This window comes from Erythranthe guttata, chromosome 11 (genome assembly GCF_056151865.1).
Source record: "Erythranthe guttata isolate IM_541 chromosome 11, IM_541, whole genome shotgun sequence".
NCBI classification, from domain to species: Eukaryota; Viridiplantae; Streptophyta; class Magnoliopsida; order Lamiales; family Phrymaceae; genus Erythranthe; species Erythranthe guttata.
The window spans coordinates 3,940,724-3,963,596 of record NC_142543.1 but is presented as its reverse complement, the minus strand read 5'-3'; the positions used below and the strand labels follow the sequence as shown (position 1 = coordinate 3,963,596).

At 34.9% G+C, this 22,873-nt stretch overlaps 4 protein-coding genes across 7 annotated transcripts; 1 reads left to right on the top strand and 3 right to left on the bottom strand.

The window, feature by feature from the left end:
• Window positions 1-336: 336 nt before the first annotated feature.
• Window positions 337-2,438, top strand: LOC105970850 (UPF0481 protein At3g47200). 3 transcript variants are annotated; one of them, XM_088825256.1, is made up of 2 exons: window positions 337-1,032; window positions 1,600-2,438. In XM_088825256.1, exons 1-2 carry the CDS (start codon window positions 453-455, stop codon window positions 2,340-2,342), a joined length of 1,323 nt encoding a protein of 440 aa, XP_088681382.1. In that variant the 5' UTR covers window positions 337-452; the 3' UTR covers window positions 2,343-2,438. The 3 variants fall into 3 exon arrangements, with proteins under 3 accessions (XP_088681382.1, XP_012851128.2, XP_088681383.1); XM_012995674.2 differs by having other exon boundaries at window positions 337-1,039; window positions 1,643-2,438; XM_088825257.1 differs by having other exon boundaries at window positions 337-1,039; window positions 1,631-2,438.
• On the bottom strand, window positions 1,362-7,915 carry POLA2 (DNA polymerase alpha 2). 2 transcript variants are annotated; one of them, XR_016034229.1, is made up of 18 exons: window positions 7,756-7,915; window positions 7,594-7,669; window positions 6,669-6,794; window positions 6,044-6,401; window positions 5,866-5,961; window positions 5,634-5,713; window positions 5,422-5,497; window positions 5,175-5,327; window positions 4,902-5,006; window positions 4,714-4,809; window positions 4,516-4,608; window positions 4,356-4,394; window positions 4,227-4,268; window positions 3,506-3,633; window positions 3,240-3,366; window positions 2,973-3,159; window positions 2,519-2,739; window positions 1,362-2,393 (listed from the first exon to the last, which is right to left on the bottom strand). XR_016034229.1 is itself a non-coding variant. In XM_012995821.2 (17 exons), exons 1-16 carry the CDS (start codon window positions 7,829-7,831, stop codon window positions 3,001-3,003), a joined length of 1,830 nt encoding a protein of 609 aa, XP_012851275.2. In that variant the 5' UTR covers window positions 7,832-7,915; the 3' UTR covers window positions 2,436-2,739; window positions 2,973-3,000. The 2 variants fall into 2 exon arrangements, 1 of the variants encoding a protein (XP_012851275.2); XM_012995821.2 differs by lacking the exon at window positions 1,362-2,393 and having other exon boundaries at window positions 2,436-2,739.
• Window positions 7,916-10,486: 2,571 nt separating this feature from the next.
• LOC105971044 (lysine histidine transporter-like 2) lies at window positions 10,487-13,917 on the bottom strand. The gene is made up of 7 exons (XM_012995890.2): window positions 13,564-13,917; window positions 12,705-13,088; window positions 11,686-12,079; window positions 11,391-11,496; window positions 11,150-11,241; window positions 10,957-11,025; window positions 10,487-10,824 (listed from the first exon to the last, which is right to left on the bottom strand). The coding sequence occupies exons 1-7, from the start codon at window positions 13,731-13,733 to the stop codon at window positions 10,726-10,728; spliced, it is 1,314 nt and encodes a 437-aa protein (XP_012851344.1). The 5' UTR covers window positions 13,734-13,917; the 3' UTR covers window positions 10,487-10,725.
• A 1,960-nt stretch (window positions 13,918-15,877) lies between these two features.
• Window positions 15,878-20,750, bottom strand: LOC148766812 (uncharacterized). Its single transcript, XM_088825555.1, has 15 exons — window positions 20,591-20,750; window positions 20,429-20,504; window positions 19,504-19,629; window positions 18,879-19,236; window positions 18,701-18,796; window positions 18,469-18,548; window positions 18,257-18,332; window positions 18,010-18,162; window positions 17,737-17,841; window positions 17,549-17,644; window positions 17,351-17,443; window positions 17,191-17,229; window positions 16,955-17,103; window positions 16,368-16,644; window positions 15,878-16,201 (listed from the first exon to the last, which is right to left on the bottom strand). The coding sequence occupies exons 1-15, from the start codon at window positions 20,664-20,666 to the stop codon at window positions 15,878-15,880; spliced, it is 2,124 nt and encodes a 707-aa protein (XP_088681681.1). The 5' UTR covers window positions 20,667-20,750.
• Between the last annotated feature and the right edge of the window lie 2,123 nt (window positions 20,751-22,873).

Genomic DNA, 22,873 nt, shown 5'->3' with positions numbered 1-22,873 from the left:
TCCTGCACTCGTCTTATCAATATCTTCAACACTCTTTCTCGAAACCTCAAAACACGGTAATATAATCCAACTCGATCTCGCTTCGCCTAACACGCCCTTCCAAAACACAGCATTCGAATACAATTCATCGCTTATTTCTTGACCGACCTCTTGCACTACGCGGTCTTAGTAACGAGCGACGCGCTTCTCGTCGTGCACCACTTAGCCATGCTATACGTGCTAATGACAAAGATGTTGTCTTAGAACACTTGGTTCAATGAGTAAGCAAAGTATAATTGATTAAAAAAAAGAGTAAGCAAAGTATACATTCTCCTATCTCCAAAGTTAAAGCTTTACTAACATCTTCCTATTAAACTTCTTACATCTCCCCACTAAAGAAATAAATCAAGCATGCACACATACATTACTACCATTGCACGAATCAAATACATCACCTAGAAAAAAAAATAGTTATGATAATGGGGGATCCTAATTGGATTATTGCAATAAAAGACAAAATCGAAAACATGCCCGATTTTTCCCAAGAAATCGAGCAATGGAAGAAACGATCGATCTACAAGCTACCACCTCGCGTGATCGATCTAGACAGCAAGTCATACAAGCCTCAAATAGTGTCCATCGGCCCTTATCATCACGGCGAGCCCCACCTCAAGCCAATGGAGGATCACAAGGAGAGGGCTCTCGTTCACTTCATCAAGAGATCGTCGGTCCCAATAGAAGCCTATTTAGAAGCTCTCAATCACGTGGTGCAAGATTTGAGAGACGCGTACGATGCGCTGGATCCTAAGTGGTTGAACAACGCGCCCGACTTCTTGAGGTTGATGATTCTCGACGGGTGTTTCATTCTTGAAGTGCTTCGAATGGGCTCTTCTGGACTTGACGCAGGCTATGCTCCCAACGATCCCGTTTTCAGCAGCCACGGGCTGCTCTACGTGTTGCCGTTTCTTAGGTGTGACATGTTGTTGCTCGAAAATCAGGTGCCCCTTTTGGTTTTAGTCAAGCTACTCCAGGTTGAGAAAAAAAAATTCCAAGGTCGTCGGTATGTTCTCTTTCTTCTAGTTTGATGAATTTATAATTTATTTTTTAGCGGTTCGATATAACACAAGGGTACTAAATGCAATAATCTACATAAGAAAACTGAAATGTTAAATGTCGTTTCAATTTTACTAATACTGTTTTGACTTCGAACCTGATTTTGACACATTTCTATTTTGCTTTTGGCAAAATTCGAAACATGAAAATTGTAGTCCTTTGAGTTAGTTTTCTAATTCAACTTAAATCCGCTGGATTGGATGTCGTGCGACAAAGTTATGCATGAATGAGTCACATTTTGAATTTAGATACCTCAATACATCAAAGTTGTGGCCAATATCCATTGATTCATGTATATCTTTCTCGTCCGACATCCAATTTTGGTGATTCAAGTTGGATTAGAAAACCAACTCAGAATACTACAAATTCTATTTTCGGGTTTTGCAAAATCAAGAATAAAAAATGATCAAAATCACGTTTGAAGTCGAAATTGTATTATTAAAGCTCGAACGACGTTTATCACATCCCTAAGAAAACGATGAATGACGATAGTTTGTGTTAGTGTAGTTGAGCCGCATGATGAATATCAGATGAATAGGCTCATAATCAGGTTCTTTCACCCCGGTCCAAGAAACATGCGTGTGGGAAAATGTTTGCACATACTAGATGTGTGCCGAAAGAGCCTCCTTAATGAACCGCGGACGATGAGAACCCACCATGCACATGGACATCAAGGAGGTGAAGTAAGTGGCGAGATTCACTCGGCCTCGGAACTTAGTGAGGCTGGAATTAGATTCGAGAGGAGTATAATTATGAGCCTCAGGGATATCTCGTTCGAGGGAAACACCCTTAGACTTCCGATGCTCTTCATAAATGCCGAAACAAAACTCGAGCTTCTGAACCTTATAGCCTTCGAGCGGTTCCACACAGGCGCCGGGAATGAGGTTTCCTCGTACGTGTTTTTCTTGGACAACCTTCTTAGGGACCCAAAAGACGTTAGCCTGCTACGCTCGTGTGGGATCATCTACAACGCTCTCGGCAGTGATAAAGACATTATTAAGTTATTCAAATTGCTCCATACGGACATTGTGGTGGACCCGGACAGCGATTTGGACATTGTATACATGCAGGTGAGTAGAAAGCTGAGCCGCCGCCTCCGGAAGAGACTGCACGAGTGGGGGTCAGATTTTGCCCGGACTTACTTTAGAAGTCCGTGGGCTGTTGTGTCCATCATTGCTGGAGTTCTCCTTTTCACCCTTGCTGCAATTCAAACGGTGTACTCTGTTTTGGGGTATTATCGTCCGAAATAGTTGTTTCAATTCGTCGTCTTGTCTCGAGCTCTCCATCGTTTCTTTCGTGTACTGCTTTTAATTGTTTATTGCTCGTTTCATTAGAGGCTTGTGTAATTCTAAAGTATTTTGATTTATCTTTTCCAAAAAAAAAAAAAAAAATATTTAAAATTTATTTTTTCGTCAACACGAATTACCTGCATTTACATTACAACAAATACAGGTCCGAAGCTTGAAGCTGTCTCGTGTCTATATTCCACTGCATTCCTGCACTCGTCTTATCAATATCTTCAACACTTTTTCGGAAGCCTAAAAAACACAGTAATATAATCCAACTCGATCTGGCTTCTCCAAACACGCCCTTCCAAAACATAGTACTCGAGTACAGCATCGCATATTTCTTGACCGACCTCTTGCACTACATACGATATCAATGTGAATGATCATTACAAAGAAAATTTCGGCAGCCTGACTAAACTGCAGATATATTTTACACAACAGTTCAAAGAGCAAATCCCGCCACCAGATCTCTAGGCAGTTATCACTTTCACCAATACTCTGACACGAGTTCGATCCTCAAAACTAGAAATGCTCTCAGTATATTTGAGTTTTTCGTTTGCTAAAAGAAAAGAAAAAAAAAACATAGCTAACCTTAACCAGAGTTATGGTTCAGGGCGGCCTATATGCGAATGATTGAAGCAGTCGATGAATCAGGGTTACCACTATAGTTAATCTCTACAAAGAAACCCCCTCCTTCACCTCTGGCAAGTCTTCCTGGATTTATGCAAAGGCACTTGTCTTGTTCTTCTCCGTTGTTTCCTTCTCCAAGAGAAAGCACCTGCTCGAGGAAAAATCGAGAGGTTGTTTACTTATGCAGAATTAACGTTTAATTACAATAATCCTGGTTAATTTATTAACCTTTACGAAGTGAGCCAAGTCTGAAGGTAGTATGAGAATATCTGGAACCGATGAAAATTGTAGAGCTTCATTTGCAAGAGAAAAATCCAACGGAACTTCTTCTGCAGGTGGATAAAGGGGATAGAAGCTGCTCCACGAGTACAGAAATGGAACAAAAAAAATCATAAAATTTAGTGAAAGAAAATAAACGAAAAGTAAATGTAGCTTCTTTCTTTAAATCTAATAAAGAAAGATAATCCCATGCATTAATGGTTAAAAAAACCTGCCTTTGTTGGTTTAGAATGTGCTTTGCGAGATTGGTCAACCGCTGCTTGGACCCTCCTTGTGGATTTCTACAGATTTCTTCTGCACTAAGATGTTTTAGTATATCCACTGTGCAGCAAGCGACTTTCACCTGTAAATCAAGAACATTATTTCAGAAAAATATATCCAAATCATATACGTAGATGCAGTTTTCGAAGTATAATGAAAGAAAATTATTTCTCTTAAAACCGAATGAAAAACTAAATCATGTCTTCTTTTCACTATATTTTTCTTATTTAATATCATTTATTATCTTTTCCTTTTTTGTTGAATTAAATATTTACATTTTCCTTGTAACACAAAAATATGTACTTACTGCTACATATTTTTCTTCAAACGAAAATTCCTATGTAATTTAGCAAATAAAAAAAATATGTTGTATCTGGTTTGTTATTAGAATACATAAAAACAATTAGAGTAAGTAGCACATAACCCCAGAGGCGGTTCATAATGCGGGAGGGTGGCTAAAACTAATACTATATGAAATAAAATCTATAATATTTATTTATTTTTCAAAAATGATGATCCATTTGATGCTCGTGGTTGGAGTAGATGAATGTAATGAAAATATGCAAACATCAAATTTGGGTGTGAATGGTATGTGCTCGTGAACTGTGGAGTGCGTGAGTTGGGAAAATTAAAAGAAAAAAGAAAAAAAGTGATTAGGAGACTTGTGGTTGGTACCTCGTTAGCAGAGAACATTCCCGGATTAGAGACGCTGTATATCTGTTGAGGAAAATGTTATTTTTTGTCAGTCGTGTTAAACAAGTATCCATATATACAATTAACTGAGATCATAAAGCATCGTTGTACCTGATGATTAAAATCTGCAGGACGAATCTCGAAAGCAGGCTGCCAAAATAATAACCAAATTAGCAAATCTTACTTTAATGTAATACTGGTTTACTATATCCTAACAAGAGAAAAATTAGAACTTAAAACACGCACAAAAGAGAAATTCAAAACTAGCTACCTGCGGGAAAACAAAGTCGTGATTGGCATCCCGGAAAGATGGCATAAGAATCACATTTACTGAAGAACCCATATACTCGACATAATCTTGCAGCTGTATAAGCAATAAAATAGAAAGAACGCGGGTTAAGTAGGTTGAGTATGTAAATGCAACAATTATATGACTTTATTTTTTTAAATTTGAACTTGTATTAATTACCTTTCCAAGGACCTCAAGGCGAAACATATCATCAAAAGTCTGATCGACATTTCCTTTCTTGAGGTTTGGATGATCAGAATCAATAAACGGGCCTAGCTGTCAAAGACAAAATGAAATAAGATTAGTTTAATTTTTTTCGTCCGCGTCAATTATAGACAATAAATGCTGCCAGCTATTAATTAACTCACTAGGACAAGCAACTGAGGTTGCTTTCGGCGTGCATAGGATAATAGCTCTGTTAGCGGTTCGAATAACAAATTATCGCTTGTGGTAAAAGGCCCTGCTGCAACAATCTGTTTAAAATTCAATTAGCAAAAACGGGAGAGAAAAAAAAAAAAAACCTAACCAGCTGTATCTTAATTTAGTAACAAAGTCTAGGATGCTGCAGAATAGCTCGTGTAATTTCTAATCACAAGTAATATCAATTTTTCCTAATTCTGTAATGCAGCGTCGGAACTTACCAATGAAACCTTTGACGACTGAATAACGTGATCCAAAGCTTGTCTTTTGGAAGGCAGTTGTTCGGTCGAAGTAATAGACGAGGGGACAGTATCAATAATCTTTGATGCAATAAGACAGTGTCCACTAGGATTATGCCCTTCAATACCCACCACCTATATGGAAGTCAATACAAAAGGTTATTCTTACACTGCACTGTGAGACACGGGTGACGACGAAATTTACTTCTTAAGAAAGTCACATTCTAACCTGGCCTGGAAAAATAGAAAATTGGTTTAACTTTTGCAAGTCAAGACGAACACGCTGCCCGCCCGAATGCTCAACACTGCATAAAAGGAAAACGAATAAAACTGTGTCCGGAAATTAATCCGACATACTCATAAGTTATTTGGGCAGGTTCAAACGCCTAGACAATTATTTTATCTCATAAGTATGAAGAAGCTGCATGTAAGAGTTTATACCTGCTTTGCAGCAAAATAGGCTTTTCCTTCAGTCGTCCTTCTTCCTCACAGCAGATCATGCCGACAGCAAAAATACTTTTCTGAAACAACATGGTTTATTGAAGGAGATAAGCAAAATTAATATTAAACTCAAGCAACTTCTACATTAGAGTTACAACTGAAAGACTTAATTCTTCGATTAGTTGAACATTGCATGTGTAATCAACTCACATATGCCGATAAATTGAATTACCTGGGAAGCAACTGAAGGGTCAACAGGTTCCTCGTACTGGCCAGACGAGACATAGGCAGCTGCTCTTTTTTTGATGCAATTTTCCATGAAATCAAACTAAATCATCAAAAAGTAAATCAGACTTTGCAATAAAGAAATATGTATGATTAACGCAGTAAACGGAGGAATCAATCAATACCTTATCTTCAATTCTGTCATACATGAATCTGCAACCTGGTTCGGGCTGAGATCTGTCAATTAGCAACGAACATTTTTGGCTGGGTTGAACTCTCTTGATGATGTCATCCTCAGAATTTTCATGGTCCTCTTCGACTTTAATCGTCTGTATATTGGGTTGCTCGTTAATTGTGGTTTGCACAACAAACTTGCTCTTTCTTGACCCAAAAGGCGTAACCGATTCTAGAGGTTTTTCAAAGGTAAATTTGCCGCCGGTTGTTTTTTGTGCAGAATCAGACAGCTTTTCTTGGGCTGATGTTCCCTTAGCATTTGGAGTATCGAGTATGACTTCTGTCTCTTCAATGTTACCATGCAATATCCTGTTCAATATTGCAAAATTGTAGTAATTTTGTTAATGAAATGGAATTTAAATAATTGACGACGTAATTTACGTGAAGAAGAAGCTAAATAAACATGCCAAAGATCAAAAGCGAAATACAACATTTGAAGTTAAGTTCCACTAGACAAAGGAGATCGCAATAGAACGAGTGATTAGTGTGCAAACCCAATCGAAAAGTTTACAAGCTTCAAACTCAGTGGGGCAAGTCGATACGATACTAAAATAACTATACGGAAAACTGACTTACATAGCTACGTCATTAGAGTACAAATGCAGTCCTGAGTCTTTTTGTTTGACTTTATCCACCTGTTCTCTCTGCAGTTGCTCTAAAAATGCACCCATATGCGAGCTTCGCACGGTAAACTCTAATCCTCTGCAATAAAAAGCAAATTCATAATCATACTGACAATCATTCCCTCATTACTATTGACAAACAACAAAATCAAAAGGCATAAAAATAAAGGATGGTCCCCCCGAAGAATGTGTTCCTTCATATTTTAATAGTTTCTCAAAGTGAATGATCCCATGCAATTTGATTCGATTTCAATAACTTCCTAATAAGTAGGATGCCAATATTTGAATCTGTGACATATTATACTCGAAACAAACAATCTACGAAGCTATGTAACTATGACGACAGTGTTATTTATTGGTGAAGTACGAAAAAATGAAGAAGTCATTCTTTGTAAAAATGTTGCATACGATCATTTAAAACCTGACCCCATCGACATTTTCTACCTTACTGAGAGAAACTACAGCATATTATAATGCGTTTGACTGAACTTATTTAATACAAAATTGCTAGTAATGATTACTAACGAACTAAATTTTCAAACAAGTATGAAATCTTTGCCATTTTTCAAAGAGAATGCGAAACCAAAACTGAAACCAAAACCAGAAAACCCGAAAACCCGAAGAACTTCATTTCTAAAATTTCATAAGAATCTTACAAGCCCTAATATTTTCGAAGAGGTATGAACGTGCTTATAATCAATTTAACAATATTTATTCAGATAACACACCTCCTAACTCAAATAAGCTGTCTGAAATTGTATTACTGCTGAAAACGAAACTAATTTGAAACGTATTACAAAAAATCTATACATTTGAGGCAGAAGACGAAGCAACACACAAAAGTATAAGAATTAAGAAAAGATATTAAATTTTGTAACCTGTTGAGAGAGTAAATATCCCAGCTGGAAACAAGATCCGAAGCGCTGAGCTTGTACTGTATACAAAATGTCAGACCTGCAAAATTCAAACAAATTCGCATAAAAAACGGTGTGATACAAATTTGGGGACCAAAAATATTCTGGGCAAAAAAATTAACTCACATTTCTGGAGAATTTCTTCCTCGTCGTCGAAATTGAAGCCGTTTCTAGTGAACTCTGCTTTGATTTCCTCTTCCATTTTTTCGCAATCTCGAGTTTAGCCTTAGGGTTTCGACGAGAATTTGGGAATTGGGAGTAGCACAACAATTTTGGCGGGAAATATTTGCCTCCAACAGTCAAGTATATCGGATTGCATATTCCCATTCTGCCCTCGGTCTTTGAGGGCCCGTGAAATATATGGGCAGGTGTAGCCCGGCCCAAATTAAATGGAGCCGGGCTTTCTTTGGAAAAATGTGATTAATTAAAGATGTTCAATTAATAAAAATTAAAATTAATGAATGTCTTTTGTTAAGGAATCAGTAACAATGGAGTGCAGTCAATTGAATATGCTCTTTTTATTCATGTATCTCGGTTTATCTGATGTTACACGCGATGAAATACATTGTGTGATTAATAATTGTTGATATGAATATAATTACACATACTCATGTGTATGTGTGTTTAGTGAATTGTTATTTAATCACATCAATGGTTAAAAATCACCTGATGCATATGACCCGATGTAGCATCTCAATAACAATGTACTTTCAATATTTCTCGGTTTTTATGGAAATCTAATCAAGTTAGAATAGTCCGTAGAGGATCCAAATTAATAATAATAATAAAAAAAAAAAAAAAAAAAAACACTAATTGTAACCCACGTTTCGTATTTGTCGATTTAGGTGGTGTTTGTGGAAGCATTTAGAAATAGATTATGAGTTTTTTCTTCACATAATATATTTTTAGATGTTTACAAACAAGTTTTTGCTTTTGTTTCTTTTAGAATAAGTTGTTTTAGGCTATGTTTGATTGGTGCTTAATGGCCTCTTAATGGGGAAATTTACTTATTCGGTCAACACAATATTACTCAGAGTGTTTGGTACAATTCTCTGAATGAAGCAATTCATTGCTGACCGATTAAGTCAAAAAAATTGGACTTATTCATTCAGCACTACACTGAAGGGATTTTAGACTATTTTATCCCTATTGAGATTTAAGTATCTCATGTTTAACCCATCTTTTTCTTCTTTTCTTGTCAAATATAGAACCCATGCCCCCATTAGTCAATTTTCATTTAACCCAAGTATGAGTAAAAAATTTCTATAATTCAGAAAATTGTAATGATAATAGAGAGTGAAAGAAGATTAAAAATTTATTCTTTGTGAATATTTTGGGAGCGAGATATTTTGGTGAAAATCTAGATTTATATTGTTTATATATTTATGTCATACTAAGAATATGATCTAATATTTACAAGTTAAAAAAAAAATAGTTAAATATTATTAAATTCAACTAGTAAAATCGAATTGAACAATTTTGAAGGACAATATAGTAAAATTAAATCATTCAGTTATAAAAATGATACCGTTATCAAACAAACTTAAACGATCAACATTCAGTATTCAGAGATTGCTCTTAATTATTAAGATGGATATTCAGCATTCAATGTTCAGTGCTTAATTTTAGATGTTTACAAACAAGTTTTTGGTTTTGTTTCTTTTAGAATAAGCTGTTTTAATCTATAGTTTTTAAAAGTAATCATGTACCTGTTTTTTCTATATTAGAAAAAAATAGGCTAATTTGCAAATACCCCAAACTTTTAGAAATAAACATCTAGTCTTAATTTAACTCACACATTAACTTCTACTTTTAGGGCATTCACATGCATTTAACCAACCCTCATTAGGAGAGTTGGTACCTAGCCTTTACCAATAGGGTAAAGGTCTAGGGTTCGAGTCCCCCCTCCCCCACTTTCCCTTGTAATGGACTTGAATTTACTCAAAAAAAAAAAAAAACTAATTTGTAATTAAATTAGGTGGTGTTTGCAAATGATTATTTAAAAGCAGAAGTTAGTGATTGTGATTTAAGTTAGTTTTAAGTGCTTATTGCTAAAAGTTGGGGGTGTTTGCAAAAATTTCGAAAAATGAACTAAAATTGAAAAAGCAGGGTTAGGGGTGCTTTTGAAAAAATAGCTTAAAGCAGATTATTTTAAGAGAAGCAAAAGCAAAAGTTGATTTTGCAAACACCTAAAAAAAGATTATGAGCAAAATAAACCGCATAATCACTTTCAAAAAGCATTTGCAAACACCACCTTAGTGTTATAAGTTCAATATGAGCTATAATACCGAGTGTGAATAATTCCTAGTCATAAATAAGTTTATCAAAACTCGATATACATGACTAGTCTGTTTTTTCTTTTCCTTATTTTTCATGATTGATCTATCATGGGAAATTAAATGTTATTTCTGTTTATTTACACTTAGTAGATTTAAACCGTAAATTTAATTAAGTTACTACTCACTAAAATATATATGGGTGTAGATCTAAAGTTCAAACCACCCAGTGTTAATAACTTGGTGTAGCATCCAATTTCCCGTCTATTTATTCCTTTTATAATAAAAAAAAGGGTTTGTTGCATTTAGTACCCCTATGTTATGTCGAATTACTAGAAAACTACCCTATGTTATTTTATTAGCAAAATACCCCCTATGATTCAATTTTTTTAGCACACAACCCCTGACCCGGGGTACTAATTGCTAAAAAAAACTAAACAATAGGATTGTTTTACCATTAAAATAAAACGGGATAGTTTTTTACAATTCGATATAACACAATGGTACTAAATTGCAATAAACCATAAGAAAAATATGGATGATGATTGTCACTATAATTTATCCTAATAAATAAGAAGATGTAATACTTAATATTTTTATATATATACAATCTACCACGTCAGTTTTATTAATTAAAAATGGAAAGAGAGAAAAAAAAAATCAAACAACTACTACAACGACTATTATTCTGAGTATAGACAACAAGTCTACAACCACAAAATTTAACGTTACTACTTAAAACAAGAAAACTTGGAAGAGACGTGCCACCATTATTCCTCGGCACAATCGAACTGGTTATTATTATTTTTTATTTATTCATTTATTGGTAGAATTTATAGTCTTTGGCTGATAGGATTATGTTCCTCATTCCTCCGATGGGTGCGACAATCATCAGCATTACCCCGACTATGATGAATATCTGAAAATCGAGAAAAATAAAAAAAAAAATTAATAAAATAAGCATTATTGTCAATATAGAGTAAGCAATAAATCCAAGAATTGTAATATTTTCAAGATTTGATTTTTATTTTGTGTGTGTGTGGATACTTACCCAATTGAAAATCCAGGATATGCTGAACTTCTTGGGTTTTTTGACAATGAGCCAAATGATGCAAGGAAGCTATAAGAAAAAAATATATTAATTAATTGTTTTTTTTTTCTTGTGAATTAATTAATGTATAATAAATAAATATATATATAAGAAAATAAATAAGTAGAGAGTTGTAATAGGTAGGTTGAGTTACATAGTATGTAGTTGGGGCCAAAGCAAAACCACCAAAGAAACCAACCAAACCACCAAAGAAAGGGAATGTCATGCCAACAAACATAGTAAATGCTGCACAAAATCAAGAAACATAGTAAAGATTAAGGTCTCTTATTTGATATTTGATTAATTAGTCTAACGATTTTCCGGGTCGATCCAATTTTTTTCGTTTTTACTATTCGATTAATCTCGTCTCCTTATACGATATATAGAAGCCTTACCGACATATAAGGTACGAGTTGTGAAACGAAGGCAGAAGGAAGGCCTGAACTTCATTTGTTTCACCAAGAATGTCTCCAACATGTCAAACACCGGCATAGCATAGATCTACGATTTTCCGGGGGAAAAAAACGAGTAGCGTTATAATGTTCGAGCAAAACATGAATAACATAAGCGAGTTGACCTAATTTTGACCTAATTAAAATGAATAATCTATGGAGGCTGTTGAATGATCAACTCAACCAAAAGTCTGATCGTTTAATATTAATATTTGCAATAGAGACAATGAAAACAAACCTGATAACTTCCAATGACATGTACCAAGACGAACATGTTAGCGCAAGCAATGAGCCACCTCGGCTTCTCTAGTGTCAACAAGATATTGTCGTCCACGGTGTTACCGAATATGTAATAACCGACGAAAGCAACCGGGAAATAACAAATGGCAACGACGGCGTAAGCGAATATAACCCCCTTCCACATAGCTTTCTTCGAAGGCTTTTCGGGAGTTGAAGGAATCGTTGCTTGAATTTCCAAAACGACATTATGTCCGGCGTAAGCAAAAGCTATATCTCCCAATGCATTGAAGAAGTTGAAAACATTGGCTTGTGTGTTTTCTCCCCTTAGGGTATAGTCCACATCTTTACTTGTTCCCTTCACTAGTGAAGCTATCCATGCAATACTTGAATACCTACAATTTTTTTTTTTTTTTGAAGGAAAAATAAAATATGTTAGTTGTTTGAATTTATTGACAAGATTTGAATTACGTCGATTTCTATAATAAAAAATCGACTTCCGGAAAGAAATGAACATTTCCAAAATGACCGGGATCGGAATTATGTGTAAAAGTTCTGATTTAACAATTGTTTTTGAATTCAGTTAATTTCTTCTCTATGTCTTTTTTAAACAATAGAACAATTTTTTCTTACGTTTACTGAAATTTTACGGATCGGAATTGGAATCCTATATTAAATTCCGAATTTCAGTCTAGCTTTAATTTCTAAAAAATATATTTTTTTCCTTCCAACAAAAATTGTATTATAATTTTAATATTGTCGTATATCCATATTATAATATGAATTCTGCCGATTCTGATCCAAAATTTCTGAAGTTAAAACAATATTTACTTTCCAATTTCTGATTTTGTTTCAAATAAACCATAACAATCCAAATTATTATTATCTTTCTTCGGAAAAAAAAAAGATTTATCTTTCAAAAATATTAAATTCGATCCAATCCATCCAATTTCCACCTCTAAATACAGAGAAAAAATAAAATTTGAAAAGTGTGTTTTAAAGGGGAAAAAATATACGTACGTTAGAGACATGACAGCCGCAGCGAGGGAGACGACAGAGATGGAGTTGAAGTTGGGGAGATGCGACAAGACAAAGTGGATCGAGGCGAAAATGAGGATGAAATAGGTGAGGCGGATCTCGTGGCAATCGGGGCAAACCGATTGGTGGAATTTCTTCAACGATTTGCCACCCGTCACCATGTAGATAATGCACGTGCTTACTTCGACCACGACTTGTTGTGGTACCACAATGTACAACCCTAGCTTCTCCCCGAACGCGTGCTGGCCAAGCTCGTGGTACCTGTCGAACCTCTTGCCGGGTACCATTTCGTGCATCTCCACCATTTGCCATAGTGTGTACAAAGTGATTAGCCATGATAGTATCATCATTGTCACACCAGGGCCCCTGCATAAATCAATTAATTAGATAATTAAATTATATATTTGTACAAACCCTACTATAAATATTTATAAATTAAAAAAAAAAAAAAAAAAAAACCATATAGATTTAGTATTAATTCACAAATTGCAAATTGAATAATCTAACGTATTTGCAATTTGCAAATTAGAAACAAGACAAATCATCCACAAATTAAGATATCTCATTGGTGAAAATCAGACGGATCAGATCAGAATTAGCACTTTCAGAATATAATCCATTTTTTTTTTCGAAACACTAATTCCAAATTTGTTATCATAAAAGAATCTTAAAAAACGGAAATCGAAATCTTGTATGTATTCCAATTTCATTCCAAAAAAGAAATTGGAAAATTTGAAAATGGGAAATTTGAGAATCGGAATGAAAAACACTGTTCCACGTCGCGAGATTCTTGAATGCGGATCCCACATCAAGATATATATATATATACATACATACATACCATCCCATGTTAGACATGGCATAAGGGAGACTGAGAACACCAGCTCCGACCATGGCGGTGACATTGTGGAAGGCGGAATACCACCATTTGGCAGTCCGAGACGACGTGATCGGCAGCCAATCGTCGATCGCTTTCTCCTCCGCAGTCTTCTCGATATTATTTCCCACCATTTTTTCTTGCTCTCTCTCTCGTATTCCCTTTTTCCCTTTCGGTCGATCGAGCGAGAGGGAGAGATGTAAGAATACAAAAAATGGCAGCCGGAAAAATTCAACCAAATTTTGTGTGTATGTGTATGTCTATACAACCCTCCTATGGGTTTTTTTTTCCCTCAATTTCCCAAATAATGGGAGAGATATTTATATATATATACATATACATATATCATGAAATATAAATGGATGGATAGCCTTATTTTCCTCGGTAGCTAGGATTAATTATAGGATTGTTTTGATAATTTTTTTTAATTAAAGAATAATTGGTCAAAGTTAATTTTGTAACTGATTCCATAAATGTGGGAGTTTGAATACTTAGAGAGATTCTTATATGGGGATCCCGAATTTTAGATTCTTATTGGTTACCAGAATTTTGATTCACTTTAATTAAATTCTTGGTTTTTAAATTGCTCTATAGTATATTCTGTTACCGGTTAAATTTGAATCTCCGAGGCGTATCTTTTGTTTCCTATTCTAACTACACTCAAATCTTAATATAACAAATTGGAGTAAATTTTGCTGAAATTATAGGAGATAACTTTAATTACACCCACGCCTTTGAGGTATGCTAAAATAACTTAAATGTCCTTGTTGTATCGGTAATTACAATTATTACTCCCTTAAACATTGTTAGAAACTCAAATGTGATAATGCATTGGATACGTTATTCCGATAGAGTTCTAACGGACTATTAGTTCATGAAGTGGTGGACTGGACTATTACTGAAACTAATAGTCCATTAGAATTTAATCGGAGTAACGTCTCCAATGCATTATCCCGTTAGAGTTTCTATGAAATGCTTCAGGGAGTTAATTGTAATTACCAATACTATAAGGATCTTAAAGTTATTTTAGCATACCTCAGAGATGTGGGTGTAATTTACCCTTGTTATTATTATTGTTTTTTTTTTTACAATTACTTATGTTTCGAAAAATATGTAAGAGCTAATACGCTTGGTACAGCGTTGAAAAACATTCAAATTATAAAACTCACCAATTTAGTCTCGGATTTAGCACTTCAGTATGGAAAATTAATTAGAAGATTTATACATATGTAAATCACCTTAATTTAGAATCCTATCATAATCTCTCCCTAAAAAATACCTCATTTCAATAATTTTGTTTCCATTTTTTAATTTTCAATATTTTTTTTTAATTTCATTGCAAAAATTAATAATTAGTGTCTTTTTTTAAAACAGATTTACGAAAAAATGAAATTCACTAAAATTGAAATTCACTATTTACTGAAAATAAAATTTTGAGATCCACTACTTCCTGAAAGCAAGAATTTGGAGCTATTAACTAAAAACAATAATTATTTGAAATTTATTGAAAACCTCATTATGAAATTAACGTAATTCACTTTAAATATTAATGTCAATAGTGGACTTAATAGATGAAATGTCAAAATCCACTATGCACAAATAGTAATTTAATAAATGGAAATAGCGAAAATCACTCTGCGCAATAGTGGAAATGTCGGAAACACTGGGAGACGGATTCAACATATGAGGGCGATGGTAGGCGTCGACGGAAAAGAGAAAAGAGAGGGGAGACAACGATTGCTGGAAAAAAAATATAGGAGCGTGAGGTGAGATTGGGGAGGAAAGAGTTGGGAATGTGAAGAATTAGACTAGATAACAAAAACACAAGGTATTCATGAGAAACAAACTTAATGTTTATGCTAGCGATTATCGGAGGAGTATACGTTGCTCAAAACTATAACGTATCGAATATGAAAACTCTGATCAAAGCCGCCTTGTTGAAGAGGAAGAATCTAGATCAGACCTACCAGAAATCCAACACTACTAGCTCCTCTAATCTCAATATAGATGATTAAATTTAATTTATTGGGCTAACTTGTTTTTAGGTAAACTAGAATAATTTATTAGGCAAAATATGCAATGTTTGAAGGGAGAGAAGCTCCTTCAGAGCAAAGAAATAATCCTTGACTAGCTAAAGCATGGGCTAAATAATTGCCCTTTCTTTTGACAAAATGAAAATTACATAAGGAAAATGAACAAATAATACGTAAGCTATCTTCAACGAATGCTCCATACGATGCTAGTGACTCATCTCCATCCTTAAAAGTGTTTATAACCTCTAGACAATCACCTTCAAACACCATCTAACTCCATGTTTGATTATGTGCCATTTTGATTGCATGCATTGCCGCGTGTGCTTTTCCGTCAATAGATCGCGGTCTGCCTTTGAAGCTCTGTACCGACCACCATTTGCATCGTCCACCATGATCTCTACCGACTGCAGCGACCACATAGAAATCTTTGTTCGGCGGCAAAGAGACATCGAAGTTAACTTTAATAATCCCATCAGGTGGTGGGGTCCATGTCTGGTTGTGACTTGTGAGAAATCTGCATCCCCGACGCCGGTGGAAGTTGGGCCGCACGATAATAGTACAAGTACTGACTGCACCAGGATAACAGATCAGCAGTTGGGATGCCTTCTTCTTCGTGCAACTCCTTATTTCGATTATCCCATGATTTCTAGGCCACAACGATGGCGAGTTGGATTTCATCTTCTTCGAGGCTGTTCCTCAACCTGTCGAGCCATTGCCACATAGTAGAACAAGCACCCATTCCTTGAAGCCAAAACGGACCCTCTTCCCAAACTCTGCCCATGCCTTTACATTCTTGAACAACGTGCAACAAAGTCTCCGAAGAGGATCCACACCGAGAGCAAATCGGATCTGTGACCAACGTCGGTCTTGATTCCCACTAGAGGACTCTACTTCGTTGTCACCTCCAACCAACGTTGCATAGTTGAGTAGTAGCATGAGCGAACCGAGAAATGGCCATTGCGAGTAAACCGTCAAACCCAACGATCCTGTGATAGAGAGCTCCCAATAGGCACTGCATAGATGCGGCCACAATCAATTGGCCAAAATATATCCTCAATGAGCGACGTATTCCATGAACCGGTCTCCCTATCTATAAGATCGGCTACACAGTTTGGTTGAGACGTGTTTATCGTTCGACGAGTGAAAACTTCACACTACCCTCGTCCATTAGGCAAGGATCTGCCCAAATGGATGTTGTTTTCATTGGGCTAACTGAAATTGTATCTTTTTATAAAATCTATAATATTTATTTATTTTTCAAAAATGATGATCCATTTGATGCTCGTGGTTGGAGTAGATGAATGTAATGAAAATATGCAAACATCAAATTTGGGTGTGAATGGTATGTGCTCGTGAACTGTGGAGTGCGTGAGTTGGGAAAATTAAAAGAAAAAAGAAAAAAAGTGATTAGGAGACTTGTGGTTGGTACCTCGTTAGCAGAGAACATTCCCGGATTAGAGACGCTGTATATCTGTTGAGGAAAATGTTATTTTTTGTCAGTCGTGTTAAACAAGTATCCATATATACAATTAACTGAGATCATAAAGCATCGTTGTACCTGATGATTAAAATCTGCAGGACGAATCTCGAAAGCAGGCTGCCAAAATAATAACCAAATTAGCAAATCTTACTTTAATGTAATACTGGTTTACTATATCCTAACAAGAGAAAAATTAGAACTTAAAACACGCACAAAAGAGAAATTCAAAACTAGCTACCTGCGGGAAAACAAAGTCGTGATTGGCATCCCGGAAAGATGGCATAAGAATCACATTTACTGAAGAACCCATATACTCGACATAATCTTGCAGCTGTATAAGCAATAAAATAGAAAGAACGCGGGTTAAGTAGGTTGAGTATGTAAATGCAACAATTATATGACTTTATTTTTTTAAATTTGAACTTGTATTAATTACCTTTCCAAGGACCTCAAGGCGAAACATATCATCAAAAGTCTGATCGACATTTCCTTTCTTGAGGTTTGGATGATCAGAATCAATAAACGGGCCTAGCTGTCAAAGACAAAATGAAATAAGATTAGTTTAATTTTTTTCGTCCGCGTCAATTATAGACAATAAATGCTGCCAGCTATTAATTAACTCACTAGGACAAGCAACTGAGGTTGCTTTCGGCGTGCATAGGATAATAGCTCTGTTAGCGGTTCGAATAACAAATTATCGCTTGTGGTAAAAGGCCCTGCTGCAACAATCTGTTTAAAATTCAATTAGCAAAAACGGGAGAGAAAAAAAAAAAAAACCTAACCAGCTGTATCTTAATTTAGTAACAAAGTCTAGGATGCTGCAGAATAGCTCGTGTAATTTCTAATCACAAGTAATATCAATTTTTCCTAATTCTGTAATGCAGCGTCGGAACTTACCAATGAAACCTTTGACGACTGAATAACGTGATCCAAAGCTTGTCTTTTGGAAGGCAGTTGTTCGGTCGAAGTAATAGACGAGGGGACAGTATCAATAATCTTTGATGCAATAAGACAGTGTCCACTAGGATTATGCCCTTCAATACCCACCACCTATATGGAAGTCAATACAAAAGGTTATTCTTACACTGCACTGTGAGACACGGGTGACGACGAAATTTACTTCTTAAGAAAGTCACATTCTAACCTGGCCTGGAAAAATAGAAAATTGGTTTAACTTTTGCAAGTCAAGACGAACACGCTGCCCGCCCGAATGCTCAACACTGCATAAAAGGAAAACGAATAAAACTGTGTCCGGAAATTAATCCGACATACTCATAAGTTATTTGGGCAGGTTCAAACGCCTAGACAATTATTTTATCTCATAAGTATGAAGAAGCTGCATGTAAGAGTTTATACCTGCTTTGCAGCAAAATAGGCTTTTCCTTCAGTCGTCCTTCTTCCTCACAGCAGATCATGCCGACAGCAAAAATACTTTTCTGAAACAACATGGTTTATTGAAGGAGATAAGCAAAATTAATATTAAACTCAAGCAACTTCTACATTAGAGTTACAACTGAAAGACTTAATTCTTCGATTAGTTGAACATTGCATGTGTAATCAACTCACATATGCCGATAAATTGAATTACCTGGGAAGCAACTGAAGGGTCAACAGGTTCCTCGTACTGGCCAGACGAGACATAGGCAGCTGCTCTTTTTTTGATGCAATTTTCCATGAAATCAAACTAAATCATCAAAAAGTAAATCAGACTTTGCAATAAAGAAATATGTATGATTAACGCAGTAAACGGAGGAATCAATCAATACCTTATCTTCAATTCTGTCATACATGAATCTGCAACCTGGTTCGGGCTGAGATCTGTCAATTAGCAACGAACATTTTTGGCTGGGTTGAACTCTCTTGATGATGTCATCCTCAGAATTTTCATGGTCCTCTTCGACTTTAATCGTCTGTATATTGGGTTGCTCGTTAATTGTGGTTTGCACAACAAACTTGCTCTTTCTTGACCCAAAAGGCGTAACCGATTCTAGAGGTTTTTCAAAGGTAAATTTGCCGCCGGTTGTTTTTTGTGCAGAATCAGACAGCTTTTCTTGGGCTGATGTTCCCTTAGCATTTGGAGTATCGAGTATGACTTCTGTCTCTTCAATGTTACCATGCAATATCCTGTTCAATATTGCAAAATTGTAGTAATTTTGTTAATGAAATGGAATTTAAATAATTGACGACGTAATTTACGTGAAGAAGAAGCTAAATAAACATGCCAAAGATCAAAAGCGAAATACAACATTTGAAGTTAAGTTCCACTAGACAAAGGAGATCGCAATAGAACGAGTGATTAGTGTGCAAACCCAATCGAAAAGTTTACAAGCTTCAAACTCAGTGGGGCAAGTCGATACGATACTAAAATAACTATACGGAAAACTGACTTACATAGCTACGTCATTAGAGTACAAATGCAGTCCTGAGTCTTTTTGTTTGACTTTATCCACCTGTTCTCTCTGCAGTTGCTCTAAAAATGCACCCATATGCGAGCTTCGCACGGTAAACTCTAATCCTCTGCAATAAAAAGCAAATTCATAATCATACTGACAATCATTCCCTCATTACTATTGACAAACAACAAAATCAAAAGGCATAAAAATAAAGGATGGTCCCCCCGAAGAATGTGTTCCTTCATATTTTAATAGTTTCTCAAAGTGAATGATCCCATGCAATTTGATTCGATTTCAATAACTTCCTAATAAGTAGGATGCCAATATTTGAATCTGTGACATATTATACTCGAAACAAACAATCTACGAAGCTATGTAACTATGACGACAGTGTTATTTATTGGTGAAGTACGAAAAAATGAAGAAGTCATTCTTTGTAAAAATGTTGCATACGATCATTTAAAACCTGACCCCATCGACATTTTCTACCTTACTGAGAGAAACTACAGCATATTATAATGCGTTTGACTGAACTTATTTAATACAAAATTGCTAGTAATGATTACTAACAAACTAAATTTTCAAACAAGTATGAAATCTTTGCCATTTTTCAAAGAGAATGCGAAACCAAAACTGAAACCAAAACCAGAAAACCCGAAAACCCGAAGAACTTCATTTCTAAAATTTCATAAGAATCTTACAAGCCCTAATATTTTCGAAGAGGTATGAACGTGCTTATAATCAATTTAACAATATTTATTCAGATAACACACCTCCTAACTCAAATAAGCTGTCTGAAATTGTATTACTGCTGAAAACGAAACTAATTTGAAACGTATTACAAAAATTCTATACATTTGAGGCAGAAGACGAAGCAACAAACAATAGTATAAGAATTAAGAAAAGATATTAAATTTTGTAACCTGTTGAGAGAGTAAATATCCCAGCTGGAAACAAGATCCGAAGCGCTGAGCTTGTACTGTATACAAAATGTCAGACCTGCAAAATTCAAACAAATTCGCATAAAAAACGGTGTGATACAAATTTGGGGACCAAAAATATTCTGGGCAAAAAAATTAACTCACATTTCTGGAGAATTTCTTCCTCGTCGTCGAAATTGAAGCCGTTTCTAGTGAACTCTGCTTTGATTTCCTCTTCCATTTTTTCGCAATCTCGAGTTTAGCCTTAGGGTTTCGACGAGAATTTGGGAATTGGGAGTAGCACAACAATTTTGGCGGGAAATATTTGCCTCCAACAGTCAAGTATATCGGATTGCATATTCCCATTCTGCCCTCGGTCTTTGAGGGCCCGTGAAATATATGGGCAGGTGTAGCCCGGCCCAAATTAAATGGAGCCGGGCTTTCTTTGGAAAAATGTGATTAATTAAAGATGTTCAATTAATAAAAATTAAAATTAATGAATGTCTTTTGTTAAGGAATCAGTAACAATGGAGTGCAGTCAATTGAATATGCTCTTTTTATTCATGTATCTCGGTTTATCTGATGTTACACGCGATGAAATACATTGTGTGATTAATAATTGTTGATATGAATATAATTACACATACTCATGTGTATGTGTGTTTAGTGAATTGTTATTTAATCACATCAATGGTTAAAAATCACCTGATGCATATGACCCGATGTAGCATCTCAATAACAATGTACTTTCAATATTTCTCGGTTTTTATGGAAATCTAATCAAGTTAGAATAGTCCGTAGAGGATCCAAATTAATAATAATAATAAAATAAAAAAAAAAAAAAACACTAATTGTAACCCACGTTTCGTATTTGTCGATTTAGGTGGTGTTTGTGGAAGCATTTAGAAATAGATTATGAGTTTTTTCTTCACATAATATATTTTTAGATGTTTACAAACAAGTTTTTGCTTTTGTTTCTTTTAGAATAAGTTGTTTTAGGCTATGTTTGATTGGTGCTTAATGGCCTCTTAATGGGGAAATTTACTTATTCGGTCAACACAATATTACTCAGAGTGTTTGGTACAATTCTCTGAATGAAGCAATTCATTGCTGACCGATTAAGTCAAAAAAATTGGACTTATTCATTCAGCACTACACTGAAGGGATTTTAGACTATTTTATCCCTATTGAGATTTAAGTATCTCATGTTTAACCCATCTTTTTCTTCTTTTCTTGTCAAATATAGAACCCATGCCCCCATTAGTCAATTTTCATTTAACCCAAGTATGAGTAAAAAATTTCTATAATTCAGAAAATTGTAATGATAATAGAGAGTGAAAGAAGATTAAAAATTTATTCTTTGTGAATATTTTGGGAGCGAGATATTTTGGTGAAAATCTAGATTTATATTGTTTATATATTTATGTCATACTAAGAATATGATCTAATATTTACAAGTTAAAAAAAAAATAGTTAAATATTATTAAATTCAACTAGTAAAATCGAATTGAACAATTTTGAAGGACAATATAGTAAAATTAAATCATTCAGTTATAAAAATGATACCGTTATCAAACAAACTTAAACGATCAACATTCAGTATTCAGAGATTGCTCTTAATTATTAAGATGGATATTCAGCATTCAATGTTCAGTGCTTAATTTTAGATGTTTACAAACAAGTTTTTGGTTTTGTTTCTTTTAGAATAAGCTGTTTTAATCTATAGTTTTTAAAAGTAATCATGTACCTGTTTTTTCTATATTAGAAAAAAATAGGCTAATTTGCAAATACCCCAAACTTTTAGAAATAAACATCTAGTCTTAATTTAACTCACACATTAACTTCTACTTTTAGGGCATTCACATGCATTTAACCAACCCTCATTAGGAGAGTTGGTACCTAGCCTTTACCAATAGGGTAAAGGTCTAGGGTTCGAGTCCCCCCTCCCCCACTTTCCCTTGTAATGGACTTGAATTTACTCAAAAAAAAAAAAAAAACTAATTTGTAATTAAATTAGGTGGTGTTTGCAAATGATTATTTAAAAGCAGAAGTTAGTGATTGTGATTTAAGTTAGTTTTAAGTGCTTATTGCTAAAAGTTGGGGGTGTTTGCAAAAATTTCGAAAAATGAACTAAAATTGAAAAAGCAGGGTTAGGGGTGCTTTTGAAAAAATAGCTTAAAGCAGATTATTTTAAGAGAAGCAAAAGCAAAAGTTGATTTTGCAAACACCTAAAAAAAGATTATGAGCAAAATAAACCGCATAATCACTTTCAAAAAGCATTTGCAAACACCACCTTAGTGTTATAAGTTCAATATGAGCTATAATACCGAGTGTGAATAATTCCTAGTCATAAATAAGTTTATCAAAACTCGATATACATGACTAGTCTGTTTTTTCTTTTCCTTATTTTTCATGATTGATCTATCATGGGAAATTAAATGTTATTTC